The sequence below is a fragment of the Pieris brassicae genome, chromosome 5 (genome assembly GCF_905147105.1).
Source record: "Pieris brassicae chromosome 5, ilPieBrab1.1, whole genome shotgun sequence".
Classification (NCBI taxonomy): Eukaryota; Metazoa; Arthropoda; class Insecta; order Lepidoptera; family Pieridae; genus Pieris; species Pieris brassicae.
Window position 1 is genome coordinate 18,972,133 of NC_059669.1, and position 19,115 is coordinate 18,991,247.

Consider the following 19,115-nt stretch of genomic DNA (forward strand, 5'->3'; position numbering starts at 1 on the left):
GATATTTATCTTAGCATACCAATAAAATATGAAAACTTTAATTGGAGTTTTATTTGTCTTAAGAATCCAGGATGTGCTTTATTTAAATGGCTGAGGCAGTCTTACAAGTAAAAATAAAAAATCAATGGCGCTACAACCTTTTTTAGGTCTGGCCCTCAGATTTCTATATCTGTTTCATGATCATTTGTGTATCGAATAGGCAAGTAGGTGATCAGCCATTCGTGCCTGACACACGACGTCGTCTTTTTGGGTCTAAGGCAAGCCGGTTTCCTCACGATGTTTTCCTTCACCGTTCGAGCTAATGTTAAATGCGCACAAAGAGAAAATCCATTCGTGCACAGCCCGGGATCGAACCTATGATCTCAGAGATGAGAGTCGCACGCTGAAGCCACTAGGCCAACACTGCTCATAACTCTAACAAGTATTCCATGAAATAGTCACAGTGATATGTCTGCCCCATGGCCCAATGTATACAGGACGTGTGACGTTAGTGTTTTGATAACATAAATCGATAACATTTTCAAGAGTATTTTAATACAGTAAAGATGTTTGTTTGTTATGTTTTTCTGACTTATAGATTTATGTATTTTGTCGAATTTGCCAGCGTGACTGGAGATTAAGACAACAGATGAGCCTTCTGTTACTGTAATGTAATACTGACTAGGTTTTTGTTTTAATTTCCATAATATATGTGGTTCAGTTCACTCCACTAGTTTTTAAATTTACTTGATTTACTAGTAATAATTTTGACTCCATATATTTTAAGAAAACTTTCAGTTAGAATTTTGTAAAATGGTAAATATGGACTTACATTAAAAGTTATTTTAATTTAATTATATTTTTTATGTATACAAAAACCAGTTTTTTTATGTTTAGACTTTCTTACATCATTTTTCTAGGCTCTTCAATTTCAGCGCTAATCAAATAATAAAAGCGCATTTTATACCTCTGAGTACAACTTTTTGTCTGATTTCATTGCGGTCGTATTGTGTATTTACTAATATTTAAGTCACAATATAAAATAGTGTTATAAAAACAAAAATCAGTTGCAGCTTAAATTGTTATCTTAGAGTATAGTAGGTGAAAAGACTTTAATTGAATAATCTAATTAATTTTTTCATAGAATTAAACAAAATTAATCTATTACGTACCTCTAGCTATACGATATATCTGAGATATTTCTTAAATTCTAAAGCAAATGTTAATTTATGACTCACGAAGTGTAACAAAAAGACTACGAAAGATTAACATTTTTAATGGAAAGTTTAGATTTATTAGAAAGTATTCAAAAGCTAGTTTTCAAGATTTTTAAATGAATTTAATTGTTTATATAATCCGTAGTCGCCTTATATTCAATTTATAATATTTATATAATGTAAACGGATACTTTTGAACATACACTTGTGCGCTGCATAGATACGTCAAAGTATGAATAATTTATAAACAACAGAAACTGTAAGAACTTTATTATTTCACCATTAATTTGATTTTCCAATGGATTGTACATTGTTTCAACTTCAAATGTTTGGCTTATTCGGTCGTTGGTTCGATACAAATAATGTTTGTCATATTCCTATTTACATATATGTTTATACGAATATAACAATCATATAATGTGTTTTTAAAATACAATATAAATAAAAGTCCTCGCAAGACCTACATATATGCAATACAAGAAAAAAGTTCGACCTAGAATTATAGTTTACGACAATATCATCGACACTTGTACATAATACATAAAAACCATGGGAAGGCTTGATCGTAATCTAGATAGTAATCAATGGCTATATTCATTCATTACAAATTCGTAAGTAATATAGTGAGCGGCAAGATGCCCATAAACGCTAACTAACATAGAAGCGATTAAAACAGATAGTACAATCATATAACTGGATGAGAAATTACTAATAAAATAAAATGTAAATTAGGTAAATGGAATTAGCAATGTATTAATTTTTTGATGTCTAAGAATCATATATAAAACAAGGAATATTTCGCTATATGTGATATTGTCTGAGTTAGATGAGTCAGTCTTTATAAGGTATTTTGACGTTGACTTCTTCGTAAATCTTATTAACTTTAATCAATTATATTTTAGCGATCCTAGGAGGGATAAATCATTTTAGATTTTCTGGAAGCAGTATTAATAAAAAAAGTTCAGTGCTTGGTAATCTTGCTGTCAGTAAAAATATTTATACAAAACAATTTAATCTTAGGAATATATATGTCTAGAGAGTTGATTAAAAAAAAAACAAGTTACAAAATATCTTAGCAGTTCTGCGCGCACATATCTTAATCTTTGTTATGCGCAGACGCTGGCACCTTTCTTTCTTTCACTAGTGCTATCGGACGCGACGCGGCGGCTGCACGCCATGCCAATATCCTGACGCGAGTGACCATGACAGGGATCACTGTGTTTTTCCTGTTGGCGCTGCCTTTCACCACCGCCCAGGATGAGTCCTTTGCCAGTTCCTTTTTATCAGGTACGTTTATACAACAAAAACTTTATATCCGTTGCTAGTCAACAGAAGCTTAGTGGGCAGTTAAATGTTGTTACCCGATACTAGTTAAAAATTGTTTGAATGGGTTAAATAAGTGGGTCAAATGATTGACCCAGTAAAACAAGGTCAGATGCGTACGGAATGAATAAATTCCGAACTAATTTGGCGAGTGTTTACCGTTAGCACCTGTGGCTAGTAACGGGGTAACTCTCTAGAAGCGCTCCACGTATTGGCGGTATTGTTTCTCTCAATAATTTCGACGTAACGTAAATTACGAGTAACGGATGGTCACTGTGGTAATTGTAGAATAAATTCTGTTAACTGCAATGGCTCTAATATATTTAAGAATTCGCTGAATTTTATATATAAAATATAATATTTTTGACAGAATTATAATTTACAAAATTTACTTTGTGATTGCCTTAATTTCTTTATAACAAATTGATGAATTTACAAAACTATATTTTACCCTGATACGTCTATAAATTTAAAGTTTCAAACATTTATTTATATAGAGTTCAGGAATAAATTTATGTATCTGTAATAAGTATAATGTGCTTCTGAAATGTACTACCACTACCACTACTAAAAATACCTACTGTTTAAGGTCTAATCAAACCTAAAACATGGTTGCAATTAATCTAAATTTAGTTAATTAATATAAGAGAGAGCAGATTGTATCTGGTACTAGTAAAATGAGGCACAAATTTAATATTCCAACCTAGGATCGAAATGTAATTACTACGAAACTAAATAAAAACTTATTTCTCATATATATATATATATATTCGGATTAAACAATACCCGACAGACACGGGTCGTAACGGTGCGCGGGCGCCGTTAAACTTGATTTGCTATTGATGTGATAATTTATTCCACTTGCCATCATTGTGTGATGATGACGGGAAATTACTGTATTTTCATTTAGTATCTATTAGCAGCATTCAAGTTCTTCTAAATTGAAAGATTTTTTAAATGTAATTATGCTTATTTAAAATCTTTATTTAGAAGGTACAAAAATATGTATGCATGGGAATTAGAGTTTTCAGTAGTTCAAAGCTTAGAATGCAAAGACATCAACGCGCGTAGCGCTTTTTTTGAAAAATTGAAAATATTCTTATCTTCCATACTTATTTTCTTATTCTTACAATAACTTAATGCAAAAACTAAACCTGTTAATATTTTAATCGTTATGACATATGAATTCAGTGTATAATAAATATAAATTGATTTACCTGGTTTGTAACTACAAGTGGCCAACGTAACTACTTAATTAGATTACAATAATAGGAAACACGCGAATTTGATTTTGACATTATAATGCTCTTTTTATAGTTAAGAAAAAAGTTTAACTTATTTTTATAAGTTCATCTAAAATATTGGTATCTACTAAAAGTTAAGAATCACTAGAGTCATGTATTCTTTTGATAGTATCTGCCCTCCGTTAAGACTCTAATATTCGCAGATTTATAATTTATAATGTTTCCATATATCTCCAATACTGCTCCGAAACATTCATGCGCATGAAAATCATTAATATACAAACTGTAACTCTTTTAAAATATTTCAAGTGAAGCCGGTATAATTGGTATGATACATGTCAAGTGGCAAGGACTCGAGGGAAAGGGGTATGGAGAAAGTGCAGTGACGTCATCCCCTCAGCGCTTGCTAGCCGGTTAGGGTGACGCAACTTTTCGAAGGCCTCAAAAATATATTATAATTACTAACTGCTCCGATGGCTTTTATTTTATTGAGGTAGCTATCATTTTGATCCAGGGCAATTAAACTAGCATTCATTTCTACACCGTGAACAGTGCAATAGACTTATAATTAGATAGGACGGCTTCGTATTGCTGAGACAAATTATTGGAATTATGGAGTTAAATAACATTTGTATTCTTAAAAACTGCTTAGGTATATGAAAAGACAGTCGACAAATTGATACTTGTCTTAGTTCATTTCAATTATATTCAATTATCAATCCTAGGTATACATTTTTCGTAAATATGTTTAATTTATCACTAGTTACACGAGGCGTTTGTAATTTATATTATCATTATAAATTAAAAAAAAATATTGTTTATTAATTTATCTGTTACATCTTAGTTTCTGATTTTATTGGTATTAATTATATTCTAATTAAGTATTACAATACAATATTGGTTACAATGATTTGAACGCTGCGCTGTAGCCAATGCTTTCTCGCGAGGTGAATGTACTCTCAACTAATTGCTGGGTGTCTCACTTCATATTGCATGATACTTCCATCTAAACTGATGTTATATAATTTATCTCATATTTTGATCCTTTCGTAACACTTAATCTTTAGTTGCATTTTTTAAAGGCATCGTCTTAAGATCGTTTAACTTGAAACTAGAGATATTTAATTAAATTTGTAGATTATGAAACGCTAATATAATAGTTTCGATATATTTTTGTTACATTTTTACATCTATAAATCAAAGAAATGTTTATTAATTAGCACATAGTACTAAACTGGTCCGGTAGAAAGTGCCCGACGCATAGTGTTCTAGACACAAGTCGTCTAATCACGTTCTTATGAAAGTTACATTATTATAGTGGGCCAACCCGACTCTTCTCGGGTATAGACGCATTTTTACTAATTCATGTGGCACGTAAATAACACCTACATAATAAAGCTTTCCGTTTTTATACCTATTGACCCCCGTAACTATGTAATGGTAGCATCAGCACAAATTCTTTCATTGAATCGTATTACATTGATAAGATTATCAAAAAAAAACTAAAACTTTCATTAATTTTATGCAAACATTAATAGCGGTAATTGAAATAATAATATGAAATAATATAACCACAGCACTTACTACCGCATATAAGATACGCTTGGTGTAATGCTAACTATTTTAGAGACGTAGGTAATGTCCAAGACGTCAATTGTCATTGGTACTTTCATTTTCGGCACACGATTTCTCCCCGAGCACGTTAGGTCATTGAGTAACGGCTAACGGCACGTTTGTTTACTCACGAGCTAGTCACGCTACAACGTAGGATTATTCTTTATGACTGACTGTATTATCCTACTTTAACATATATAACATTAACTCTCTCATGTTGGCGACTTCGTACGTACTCAGTTTTTAACTGATTGTTTTAATTGTTCATAATTTCGATATCATGTCATTAATCCATTGTTTTGTTTTCCATTTGATTATATATCATTATGCCTGAATACCAAATTTGCTCGCAATATTATTACATCAATCAGAACTTTCAAATTTCAAAGTTTCAAAAACTTAAATAAGTTGTTTAAGTTAAAGGCTTAAAATTGTATTGAGAAAATAGGGCCAGATTTCCATCTTCTACGCTAAAATGATTGTATTAAGTCCTCTTGAAGATATGGATGTACCATGTAAATATTAATCGCGAAACATGAGAAAACTTAACAGAATCACGTTCTCGCTTACGCTTATATTTTTCAAATATATCAGAGATCCTTGATAAATTGAAGCATAACTTAAAATTATGACAGAGGTCGAATTCCTTTGAACTGATGGTGATATAACGGTATTGGGAATGTGGACACACGTTTTGGGCTAGGATTACAGTTAAGGTCGTTCCAAGGCCACAGTACAATCATCTTTTTAAAATTTACCAAGTTTACTCGATTACATTATACGGTGATTAATGCGGCTTCGTTAAATGGAGTTAATTAAAACCATCAAATTATAGTAGAAAGCATAAAATTTTAAAAGATTTCATTAAATTTGAACTATATGTTTCATTTTCATTCCACATGTACTACGATTCGTGATTCGTGATTTTTGTTATTTCAATATTTTTATTCTTAAGATTACTTTTTATGTTACTACTACAGTTATAATTTCTTTCTTGTTACCTGAGTATTTATTATATAAACGATAAGACCCGTTGCCTTCATAATGATATGTGACAGTTTACCTGATTACCTATATATACTATTAATGGATCAAAGTGTTACTAAATATAATAAAACGTATTTATAAAGCCTTTCAATTAAGCTAGAATGACATTAATAATTTTGTTTGTTTCTTATCTTGTTGGTTATTTTTAAAGACAGGTCCTTTTTCATTCATTTTATTAGTACTTCATAGTCTCCATCGAAAGAGAGTTCAATAGTAAATCCGTTTTTTTGTATTCACTGAGTAAATATCGAACAAACTTTCATAAACACATTGTAACCAATACCACAATAAGTAATGTTGTAATAGTGAATGAGAAAGCTATCAAACTTGAATAATGTTTGATTACCTGAGTGACTGAAAAGTGGCGAACGCCGGCCGGTACGTGTGTAGCATAAGTGATTTTTAACCGGTATAAACCAGTATAAAAAACGTGTACAGGTTTCAAATACAGTTATATTTAGTTAATGTAATGACTGATTTATACATCTATATAACTATTAAGTATTATACGTTAAAAGTGTGATTATTGTTATAGGATTTTTTACAATTCACTTCCTGGTCATTAATTTATTTACCGTATTTTTATTAGTTAGCCAATTAACCAAAAACAAATCACTGTACATGACGTATAATTTTTAGGTCAAATGTTCGTTTCTCAGAGAAGAAAATTGTTATTTTTTCATAAAAATTAATTAATGAAACTGAAATTAGTTTTTTCATAAACGAAAAATGAAAATTAACAAAGTACACACGTTGTTTACTCAAATTTCATGCAATTCCTGAATCCTGGGACGTTACAACCCCAATTTAAATATTATAAAGAATTTCTTAAAAATTTAAGAGTTACAGTTATACCTTAATTAAGAACTATTTTAGAAATCTACTTAATTACGTTTATCCAATTAGCGTTTCAGAGAGAAATCTTTTCTAAGATGTATAATTATTTTCAGGTCTTTTAGACACGTTAGACACTCAAGTGGATGCCAAGAATTGTCCGGGTGTATGTATGCACGCGCTCACCTCACTAATCTGCTCAAACGTTCTTGATGAAGTTGAATGCCCCAAACCGTCTATGAAATGTTGTGTTGATGAACCACTAGGTAAGTGTATATGATTATCGTCCAATTAAACATTAATTAGTGATTAATTCGATCTTTGCTGATCTTATATTCAAAATTCCCGTGTAACGGTGTATGTAGCACCACTCTTTTGAAACTGCTCGACGGACTCTTTGTTTTATTTCCTAGGAAATACGGGTTTACATACTGTTTTTTTAAATTTTGAACAAAAAATTCTTATTATTTTATTTAAATAAAACATATTACTCTTAATTTTCATCATTCTACCACCGCCTTTGAGTCATTAGAACTTTCAGTGGACGATAAGTTATCCCGACATACATTCGAATTAATTTTTATATTATATTATATATATATATATATATTATATTATACTAAAATATTTACTGTAAAGAAGTAAGCTATACTGCTTCATTAAAGAATAGGTTAAACAACTATGATAGTCCTAAATCTACTTAAATATTTTGTGTTGTATGGTCTACTTAAATAACATTATTCTGTCATGTTTTGTATTATTTTGCTTTATATCTTATTTTTTATCAGTGAAACTTTTTGTTGAATGTGTTAATTTTATGTTTTTACTTTTAGAGATGTATTTGTAGTTTTGCCTAAATGTAAAAATAAAATGTAATAAATTGTATATATGGTTTCATTTCAAAGAAACTGTGAAGAAAAATAATCATTTATTAAGGCAAACGTTTACAAATTTTCAGGTAACGAAACAATGGCGACAACGCGTCGCCCATTCACAACACGTTACACGACGACTGAGAGCTATGACGATGAAGACACAACAACTCGGCCGACAGACAAATACAAAGACAGTGGTAATTATTAGGTACACCCTATTTAGTATTAGGATAAAGTACAAGATTAGAGTGCAACAAATTGGGACGTATAAGAAATCCCTACTATAGTTCTGTAGCAAAACACAATCAACGTTTACAATCAATACGATGCCGTCAAACTTTAAATTGAATCCAAAGTGAATCCTATCTTAGCCATTGGGTTCTTCGAGCTAGTTAATGGTTAGACTAGCCGAGAATCGTTTTAGATATGAGTAATGGCACAACACCCTTGATCATTAGTCGTTAAAAAGGATAGCAAGAACTTTAAAAAGGAACAATTATAAGGCAGAATACAAAACATGAGTTTTCAGAACATACACGGAGTAGTAGTTTTGCTAAGAGTTGTCTTTCGATTTCAATTTTTTTCTCGTACACTGGCGTAGATCTTAATAAGGTTAGTTGACGCTTTTAAGCTAATTATGTACATTTTTCAGGCAACATCGCTTGTCCCGGAGTATGTGTAGAGTCACGTTTGACACAGTACTGTGAGGCCTATCTCACTTCAAGTGAACTTTGTGTGACTGGGCGTCTTTGCTGTGTCTCTAAAGATGGATATGGCGACAGACGTCCTCCAGACCTAGTTGTGCCTAACGAAAAGAAGCATTCTACAAAACGGCCTACAACTGCGGTGAGATTTGTTCAATTTAAAATTTTTCTAAAATATAAAGTTTTATTCAAAATAGCCTATTGTAATTCCAAATAGAACGACTGTGTAAACTCTATCTAATGACACTGATGGAAATGTGTATGCGAATTCAAAGGCAATACCCAGTAAACCATGGTTCTATGAGATTAAATGTTCTAAAACTGTCACCTCCATCATATCTAGAATGTGTTTAGGACATGTATGTACAATTGTACACCTCATCATTTAGCAAGGCTTCGTATTGTTGATATCAATATTTGTGAGTGTGGCGAAGGTATTGGTGACCTCGACCATATTTCCTTTTCTTGTTCACAATATGACCGCACCTTCTTTCTGTATTCTTTACAATTACTACATGTTCCGTTTCCGACTAAAATCTCTTGCCTTTTGCTTTATCTTTTATTGTATTATAATGATCATAATCAAGAATAATATTAAGATGTAATATGTTTATGTACATATTTTGTTTTTAACTAGCTTATCCCTTTGTTTCCTTTTGATGTCTTTGTTTATTTTTTCTCGCGTGTAGTTACCCAATATTTTACTTCAAACTGGCATAAAGTTAAAACTATTGCCATTATATAAAAAATGTGCATGTTATGGCATTATGAAGAAGAGAAAAACGTATAGATAATCCATGACTCCTATTTAATAGTCATTTTCAACAACAGTCTACACGTGTAAGCAATCCCAATTAGTAAACAAAAGAACGAATTTCTTATAAAGTTCCTATGCATGATTCCGACAGACGAGTTTATTGCGGGCCAGGATAATAAAGCGATAAAAGAACGTACACAGCTGCGCAGTTTTCACTAATTTTAGCTACATAAAAAATACTTTAATGCTCAATTATTGCTGTTATTGAGACTAGGTGTAATGCTATGTAGATTGTATCATTGTATGGAAGACAAGCTAAACCAACCAAAGCCTGATTTCGACGTTAAATTAAGAGACGTTACATGGAGTTTACACTGTACGTAAGTAGTGCTGAAAATTTTATTATTTATTATGATTGCAGCTTACAACCACACCACCACCAAGGAAACCTGGTCACAAATGTCGAGGTGATTGCATAAGTGGGCTTTTTGCGTTACTCTGTGACCATGTGGATGAAGATGCCGTTTGTCCATCGGAAGGTACATGCTGCATCACGGATAGCAGTGATTCCGCTACCAGACGCCCCTATTCCACTACCACGCCTAGGCCAACTACTCCGGTAAGCAAAGATGTAACAACTTACTTTTTCTCAAAATTATAATAGCTGTTTCTGTGTGTTTGTGTTGTTTTAATTAACGTTCTATAGTTCAACAATTTTATTTTTAACATATTATATCTCCCTGATAAAAAAATGTTCTAAAAGGATCACAATTAATATGTAATTGAATATAATTATTTAATTTAATTCATTTTGCATCTATGTTGTAAATATTTTACCTTTTTTAAACAAGAACAGGTTTTTGAAACTACAAATAAACAAGCATATATGTTGTAGGGTAGTCAAGAGCTGCGTAACGATTCTATTTAATTAATTGTTACAATCTTAAAGTTTATCTAAAGATCACTCCTTTACAATTTACAGGCGCCATTACCCCGTTGTCCAGGCTACTGTCTGCTAAACATCATGGCAGCTTTCTGTGAGCGACCAGCTGTTTTACTCTCTCACACTAGCTGCAAACTTAGCGGATCCATTTGTTGTGATAACACTAGGTATTTAACACAAAAATATATACCTACTTTACATTTTTTCGTATGAAGTTGATTACTGTCGAACTATAATGATGGACCAATGTTATCAAAATAACAAATGAAGTCGATGAAAGTTATTTAGCATCGCAGCGACCTCAGTTACCACGTCGGTTTTATATTCGCACTGACTATACTCAATGCAAACAAATATGGTTTCAGAATGCCTCCCCGGACTACTCCTCGTCCAACCACCACAACAACGACTACGACTCCAGCGCCAGTGGATCCACGACCAGATTGTCCAGGGTCTTGTATCGTGTCCCTGCTATCCTTCACATGCTTCCGTATGTATTTTAGGATAGTCGTTTTAACACATAAACAACTTGCAAGAATAAAACAAACAATATGTCGGTTAAATTCAACTTACATAACTAAACGTGTTTAATCTGACTAAATTGTCTACAAGCAAACGTTTTAATACGATTATTGCTTAAATATAGATATATAAACCTCTAATTTAAAAATTACAGATAGACCAATAATATATAATATTTGTAGGAAACGCAGAAATGACAGATGTCTTCAAATGCAAAAAAGCGGGAACGCAATGTTGTGCGCCAAAATCTAAAGTGTTAGAGGCAATGGGAGTTAGTCGTAACGATACGTATCCGTTAGCTGTCACTCACCCACCTAACACGTACGTGACTCCGTATACGTACACGCCGGCACAAACGTATACGCCTCAGCACACTACGCCTATGCGTAAGTATATTAATTTATTTATGGAATATGTATTTATACATTTCCAATTTTTTAACATTCTTATGTATACACAAATACTTGAAATATGGTCTTATTGAAGATTCAAACAAATTTTCAACAAACATTATTTTATTTTCAGCATACGAGCCAAATTACCCAACATCGTTAAGGACTCCTGAGAAATATAACAAGTATGTCTGCGGTGTAAAGGGTAAGTTGCTTGGAAGGAATAACTTGCCCAACCCCATAGAGTAATATACGGACATATAGAAATTAACTTAATAGGTATATTTGTTACGTATAAGAACCATGTTTTTTTATTTAGGAACATCGTCACGGGCGGGACGTGTGATGGGTGGTGAGGATGGGGAGAGAGGAGAATGGTGTTGGCAAACAGCACTCATTAATTCTCTTAATCAATATATCTGTGGAGCAGCGTTGGTTGGCACGCAGTGGGTGCTCACCGCTGCACATTGTGTTACCAAGTTAGTATATAAAAAAATCAAAAATAATTGAGGAATACCTTCTTTGGCATATATTTCCCATTGATACTATTATCATTAAAAGGAAGACGTTTATGTATATATAACGACTGTCATATTATTAATCACTTGCTTCAACAATCCGTTCGGAAAAATCAGGTTAACCTAAATGTACGGTCAAAGCTCTGCAGTTGTGTTTCACTAGTAGTCACTTTTTTAACAATTACAATATGGTGATTTTTGTATCTTAATCTATGTTTTAAGTTATTTGATATAATATTTCATCATTTTAGTATCGTTCGTTCCGGTGACGCAATGTACGTGCGGGTGGGAGATCATGACCTCACGAGAAAATACGGGTCCCCAGGAGCCCAGACCCTAAGAGTGGCTACAACTTACATCCACCATAATCACAACAGCCAGACGCTTGATAACGATATCGCGTTATTAAAGCTCCATGGCAAAGCAGAGCTCAAAGAAGGTTTATTATATTTAAGATAAAAATATTCGTTATAACTTAAACGCTGATAATATTGTTTTTGTCTTTTACGAAAATTATTAGTGGCCAGCAAATGGAAATTAGTGACTTTTGACAGTTATCCTCTGTTACGATACGATATAACTATATTATATCGGAGGGTTTAAAGAACTAAAATCTTAATAATATAAAATTATTTTAAAAGACTTCTATGAGAAAAAGAAGACATAAAAAGAAGTCTCAGAAGTCTAGATATTTACGATCTAACAATACAATTTTGCGATTTTCAGGAGTATGTCTGGTGTGTCTGCCAGCTCGTGGAGTGAGTCATGCTGCAGGAAAAAGATGTACGGTCACTGGATACGGATATATGGGTGAAAGTGAGTATTCTTGTAATAAACTAATAATTGAATTTGCTTTCAGAATTCAATTTTTTAACCTACACTACTGAAAAATAATGTCCCAACAGAAACCAAATCAAGTTTAAAAATTTAGAAGAAGAAAATACGAATGTGCTGCACATTTGAGGTTGTTGGATTTCATTAAGCATGGTTTCTGATCTAGTAAACTCGGATTAAACCCCGTAATACGCTATCCGAAATAAAAAAACAATTAACACATTATATTGACGGCGAATATACAAACTTTCACAGAATTAGCACTGAAAGCACAAGTTTTATATATATTTTAATATCGCCTTAAGAATTCCTTTCAAAAATTCCACACCTTCATGCGATAAAAAATACAACTGCCTCGAGTTAAGTTCGGTAATAATAACTCTCGGCTCGCCATTTTTATATAGCAGTTATCATAACATAAAAGCAGTGTTGGCCTAGAGGCTTCAACGTACGACTCTCATCCTTGAGGTTGTAAGTTGATCCCCGGCTGTGCACCAATGGATTTTCTTTCTATGTGCTCATTTAACACTCGCTCGAACGGTGAAGGAAAACATCGTGAGGAAACCGGCTTGCCGTAAATAGTCGACGGCGTGCGTCACGCACAGAAGGCTGATCACCTACTTGCCTATTAGATTAACAAATGATCATTAAACAGATACAGAAATCTAAGGCCTAGACCTAAAAAGGTTGCAGCGCATTGATTTTTCTTTTGTTATCATAACATAAATGGCACCAAAGCCCCGCACGGCCCCCGTCACCCCCGTTACCCGCACATGTACAGTGCGGGTGCTGCCATGTATAAGTAATGAAAACAGTTTAATACATCATACGACCTTGGATATCATCTTGAATCATCAAGAATACATTAATTGTAGTAAAAATATTATTAAGTTAAATTTAAACTAAACGTTATTGCATTTTAAAAAATCAAAAAGTTTCAGTGAGATTAATTTGAATAAAATTACAATATATTTCCTTCCAGGTGGTCCAATACCATTACGTGTTCGTGAGGCAGAGTTGCCCATAGTAAGTGACGCAGAGTGTATCCGAAAAGTTAACGCAGTCACCGAAAAGATCTTCATACTACCTGCTAGTTCATTCTGCGCAGGCGGCGAAGAGGGAAACGACGCTTGTCAGGTTAGATTTATAATTTTTATACATAATATAACACATTTCTAAATAATTTATTTATATGTTCTTAGTGCTTTTTATACTTAATCTCAACGATATCGTTTTACTTCACAGGGCGACGGCGGTGGCCCTCTAGTATGTCAAGATGATGGATTCTACGAGTTAGTGGGACTTGTCTCGTGGGGATTCGGATGTGGTCGTAAAGATGTACCAGGAGTTTACGTTAAGGTCTCCTCGTTTATCGGCTGGATCAATCAGATTATCTCTGTTAATAACCTTTAGTAGAACTTCGTTCCCCATTGATCGATAGGAGGTTCAATAACAATAACCAAATACGGAAGTTGTGTCGAGAAATGTCAAAATTCTTATTAATAAAAAATACTTTGTCAGTAGTTTTAGAGACATTGGTGACAGACGTCGATTTGAAGTTCGAATACATGACGCCATTTTAAGTAAAGCAAATTTTTGCTAATTTTAACTGATAATTTGAACATCTGTTCTCTCGAACTATTATTAAACTTAGATTATAATGGGGAAACTCTTAAAATCTACCATGCCGTTACGGGCTGTCTCATTACCAAACATAAATCAAACAAATAAACCTTAAGAAATATTATCAACATCGAATACGGTGCTATATTTATTGAGAGAAAATCTTAAAATTTAAAAGTGTTTAAGTATTTTGTAAGTCTCAACGCATTTATTATTCCTCTATTTAAGAGTGTAAATACTATTCCTAATTATAGAATTATTTATTTATTTTAGAATAATTTTCTGTGGGGTACTCTTTTAAGGCTGCAAGAAATATATATTAGGTACCCGTTATTAGATCTAAGTAATTAGCTCTCCCACCATAAGTATTTATTTAAACCTCAATTTTATTTATGTTTAATACAAAATGTAATAACGCACAATTAAAATAGCAATTTTGTAGTAACACCATATTTTTTTATTTATTTGACTTGGATGACTGTTCCATTTGAAATATATTTTAGTACAGTTTAAGTAACTCAAGCAAAGTTGTGAAATGCTTTTTAAGAATTCCATTAAAATCATAGATAATAAGTGCCAACAATTAAAATTTGTCTAAAAAAACATTTTTTTTTTAAATTCTTGAATGAAACGTCATCCAAGTTTTTATTTTAGGATGTGTAAATAGATAATAATTGTTATTCAGGCTTAGTGTAAACCTAAGTGGATATAGTCTATATCACATTGTAAAATGTACTTTAGTCTGTTTTCTTAATAAAACAATATTAATGACGTGCATTTTTAATTACTTGCGTACTAACTAATAATATACCATTTTTTATTGTATATCTAAATAAAACATAATATCATAAAAAAGAAATTTATTTGAACAACAAACTTACAAAGTAATTATTTACACATTAAAACGAAAAATAATCTTAATTATTGCTGGCTGGTTTTAACCTCAGATAATTCAGTCACATAAATCGGTTGAGGAAAGTACCATATACAGAATTGTGTCGGACGGACTCATACCTCGAAAACTAGCTAACTATGAAAGTTAGATTTATTTAATCCGGTTAAAAAGAAGACAACAGTAGTAGAGTAAGGTTACAGCTTTAGTCAGTTTTACGAGTTTTAGCAAATTTATGATTGTAGGTTTAGTAATTAAATATACAAAACCCTTGCTTATATTTAAAAAAAAAACATTGAAAGTTTACACTGTGATTCTACTGCACATATAATATTCTTAAATTAACGAGGGGTATTAATCGTTAGATCCTATGTAAAATATTTATAATGTATTTCAGTTCCACATCAAGGATTGTTAAAACAACTTTTTTTTCTAACGCAAGAAACCTTTTTACATCTGTACTAGGTCCTCAACATTTCGGTGTTTTTAGCTCTTAAAAATATCTTGCAATAATATATTCATTCGGTTAAAATAGCTTAGCAATAATTTTTGACTGTTCATATCACTTTCTTAAAGGCTTTCATACTATTATAATATAAGATGGACGTATGGTGTGGGGAAAATAATGACATAAATCAATACATTGCTACTTTCAGCCTTATATACAGTTTTAATGATCCAAAGAGTTTTAAGGCATGAAAAATGGAAATGGTGCTAATTCTAATAAAATAAATTCTAGACAAGTCTCCATTAGAAAAATCTTAACTATTTCTAATTTAAAGATGGACCAAACTGAAATCCATTTTCTCTACATAATTAATTAAATCCTATAAAAAAGTTTCAACAGGAGTGATTGGTATGCCAAGGTAGGCTCGAGCGTTTTTATGTGTTTCTGTAACTTAAGTTAATTTAAAGTTTATTAATACACAAACAATGTTGAATTAATGTAGATTTCATTCTTAAATATACCCCTAATGAGCCGATTTCAGATCCATAAAATGTTCTGGGACACAAATAATTTTGCAGAAAAATCATGTCAGTACTACACTTTTATGTTTGTGTGTTTAAGAGTTAAGAATTTATCAAAATAAAAACAATAAATTTAATACACTGTTGTCCATGGTTTGGCCCCAAATGCCAAAAAATGAGTTTCTCCATACTGTGACTTGATAATTTTGCTACATATGAGAGTCAGCACCATTGTTTTGTATTTCCTAGATTTAATTTAATAAAATAATTGCAAGAAATAATTTTAAACCCAATTACACCACAGGTGGAAGATGAAAATTAATTCTTTGCTTTAAGTTATAAAGATCTATTAAAAATATGTTATTTATAAATCCCCGTATAGTTAGTTTTGGAAAATGCCTTCATTGACTTTAAAATTTAATAATATTATTTTATTTATGTCACTCCTCGTTCATAGCATCTTTCATATAATCATCTAGTTGTTTGTCGAGTGCCCATTGGGAATTTGCCATGTAATGCTCCAGTTGTGTGTCCAATTCTTCTTTAGTTGGTACTTTCTTGGCAGTTGTGGCCCCTAAAGAAGAAAAATTTAACTAAGTAATTTGAAAGGCATTATAATATTTGTAGAATTTATATAAAAATAGTTTCCACATTGTGTTTTTTTAATGGGACACATTAAAAAGTATGATACAAAAATCCCCTGACCTGTATATATGTGATATTGTTGGAATTGGAAAGTATTTAAGTCTTCCTATATTAGTCTTCACAACATGTGTCAAAATTCTATATGAGATTGTATGGTATTGCCTTTTAATGAAAAAAATGCTTTTTGTAGTATTTCTTACCTCTTCCTCTACCCCTTCCTCTCCCCCGTGTCTGCCCTCTCGCCCTCCCTCCTCTAGCCCCTCGCGCCCTTATTTGTTGAGGTGGTGCACTCACTCTTAGTCGACCCATCTGTTGTCGACCACCTCTACCCCTGTATTTTAAATTGTATGAGTATTATAAATATGCTCACGTAATTGTACTAAGAGTGGGTACTTGCTATTTTCCAATTTGATTAGGTTGGATGAGCATAGCTGCATGCTATTTAAGCTTTATAATTTGTGAGTGTTTAAGGGACAGAAGGTTTAATGAATGATTTTCAATGATTTTAGTGACCAAGTGATATAGATTAAGGGAAAATTATTTTAGAAAAAATATGGATTTAAAATATTTCATAATTAGCCATAAACATACAGCTGATATTCTTAAATTTATAGAATTGTATATAATAAGAGCTACATACCTTACACTTCCACGAACAAGTCTTATGTGTGGATTTCTTAACCTAATTCCACTACTACGCCACATTCTAGAAGTATTGTTGAATGGTGATACCCATCTGAAATAAAATCACAAAGTATAAAACATAATCTATTATATCAATAACTTTTAATCTCTAAATCTTAGTTCAAATATACAAACTAATAATTATATACTTTATTATAAGAGATAGTAGTGATAGTACCTTCATGTTATTAATCAATATAAATACAAATTGTAGTTTACACATAGTAAAGTGTAGCCTTAGCCTTATATATATTTTATTTTTAATGTTATTGTAATTCTAGACAAAGTTATTGTAAACAATATTTTCTTACAATTGATTATTTATATTTTAAAAGCTCACATAAGACAGTTTCGAAATATACCTTTGATTACTATCAGCATAAGTCCATGCAAGCCTAGTTTTAACTCCTTGATTTATATTGCCTGTGCTATTTACTCTACGGAGACCTGGTAAGCTACTTGCACTCCTATATCTACGAAGACCAAGTCGCTGCTTTACTCTTTGCTGTGAAGAATGAACAAATAATGTAAACAATAAAACAGTAAATGGGTAGGAATTAAAAAAATTACTAAAATTGACTTAATATTTAGTAGGTACATATTTTATAAATTACCCGACTACTTTGCTGCAAGTGATAAGCTATTTGTTGGGGTAACTTCTGGCTTCTAAGGTAATAGCTATTATTAGGGACCGGGTGTGAAACCAGGCGTTTTCTTGGCCTCATGACAGGTGAAGGTAGAGTTTCCGCCAGTAATGTAAACCGGGTATTGAGGGTTACGCTCGTAGCGTTTATACCAAACACTTTTTCAATCATCTTCAATAACTAAACGCAAGTGTTGATGAAGCAGTATTAAATTACTATATATATTAAACAACAATATTCGGCATAGATTATCGATCCGAACAAAGAAATGATTGATTGTATGAAAAATAAAGAAAATCGAACCGAGAACGGTTTTACGCAAATCGCAAATTTAATCGCCGCCACCGCGCTGTCATTGTAAATACTAGAGCATTTGTAAGTTGATAATTGACATTGAATACTTCTAATGTCCGTGACAAAATCCTAAATTCCATGACATTCATTCAATAGGCAGAAAATAATGTAGAAAAACTATTGCCATAATATAAAAAAAATAAAAATAATGTAGATTCAAAAATTAATTAGGTAGTTCTTGCAAGGAGAATTCTTACATGGTCACCAAACCATGTAATAATTTGATAACCAAATATAAAATACAATAACCAAGTTTGTTGCAAGTACATCCAACTCTAAGAATTAATTTATTTAACATAAGGATGTTTATCGTACTTCAGAGATAATACCTTTCATAATTTTAGGTCACTTTTAATTTTAAAATGGTTTTCTTAGATTAATGGAAAGTAATGTGTGTGTTTTAATTTATTCAAGAAGACCCTGAAATTTGCAATTCTCGAAGATTTATTCTGGCGAGTCGTTAGAACCCATAAATTCGAATCTCAGAAATCCCATTTCAAT

At 32.0% G+C, this 19,115-nt stretch overlaps 2 protein-coding genes across 2 annotated transcripts; one reads left to right on the forward strand and one right to left on the reverse strand.

Moving 5' to 3' along the window:
* Positions 1 to 1,745: 1,745 nt before the first annotated feature.
* Positions 1,746 to 14,899, forward strand: LOC123709554 (protein masquerade). Its single transcript, XM_045660958.1, has 15 exons — positions 1,746 to 1,761; positions 2,313 to 2,483; positions 7,375 to 7,524; positions 8,217 to 8,330; positions 8,786 to 8,979; positions 10,016 to 10,213; positions 10,577 to 10,704; positions 10,903 to 11,027; positions 11,242 to 11,445; positions 11,585 to 11,656; positions 11,771 to 11,930; positions 12,221 to 12,408; positions 12,696 to 12,785; positions 13,786 to 13,940; positions 14,049 to 14,899. The coding sequence occupies exons 1-15, from the start codon at positions 1,746 to 1,748 to the stop codon at positions 14,214 to 14,216; spliced, it is 2,133 nt and encodes a 710-aa protein (XP_045516914.1). The 3' UTR covers positions 14,217 to 14,899.
* Positions 14,900 to 15,691: 792 nt separating this feature from the next.
* On the reverse strand, positions 15,692 to 18,633 carry LOC123710271 (chromatin target of PRMT1 protein-like). Its single transcript, XM_045662069.1, has 5 exons — positions 18,231 to 18,633; positions 17,979 to 18,121; positions 17,573 to 17,668; positions 17,133 to 17,263; positions 15,692 to 16,861 (listed from the first exon to the last, which is right to left on the reverse strand). Exons 1-5 carry the CDS (start codon positions 18,429 to 18,431, stop codon positions 16,728 to 16,730), a joined length of 705 nt encoding a protein of 234 aa, XP_045518025.1. The 5' UTR covers positions 18,432 to 18,633; the 3' UTR covers positions 15,692 to 16,727.
* Positions 18,634 to 19,115: the final 482 nt, after the last annotated feature.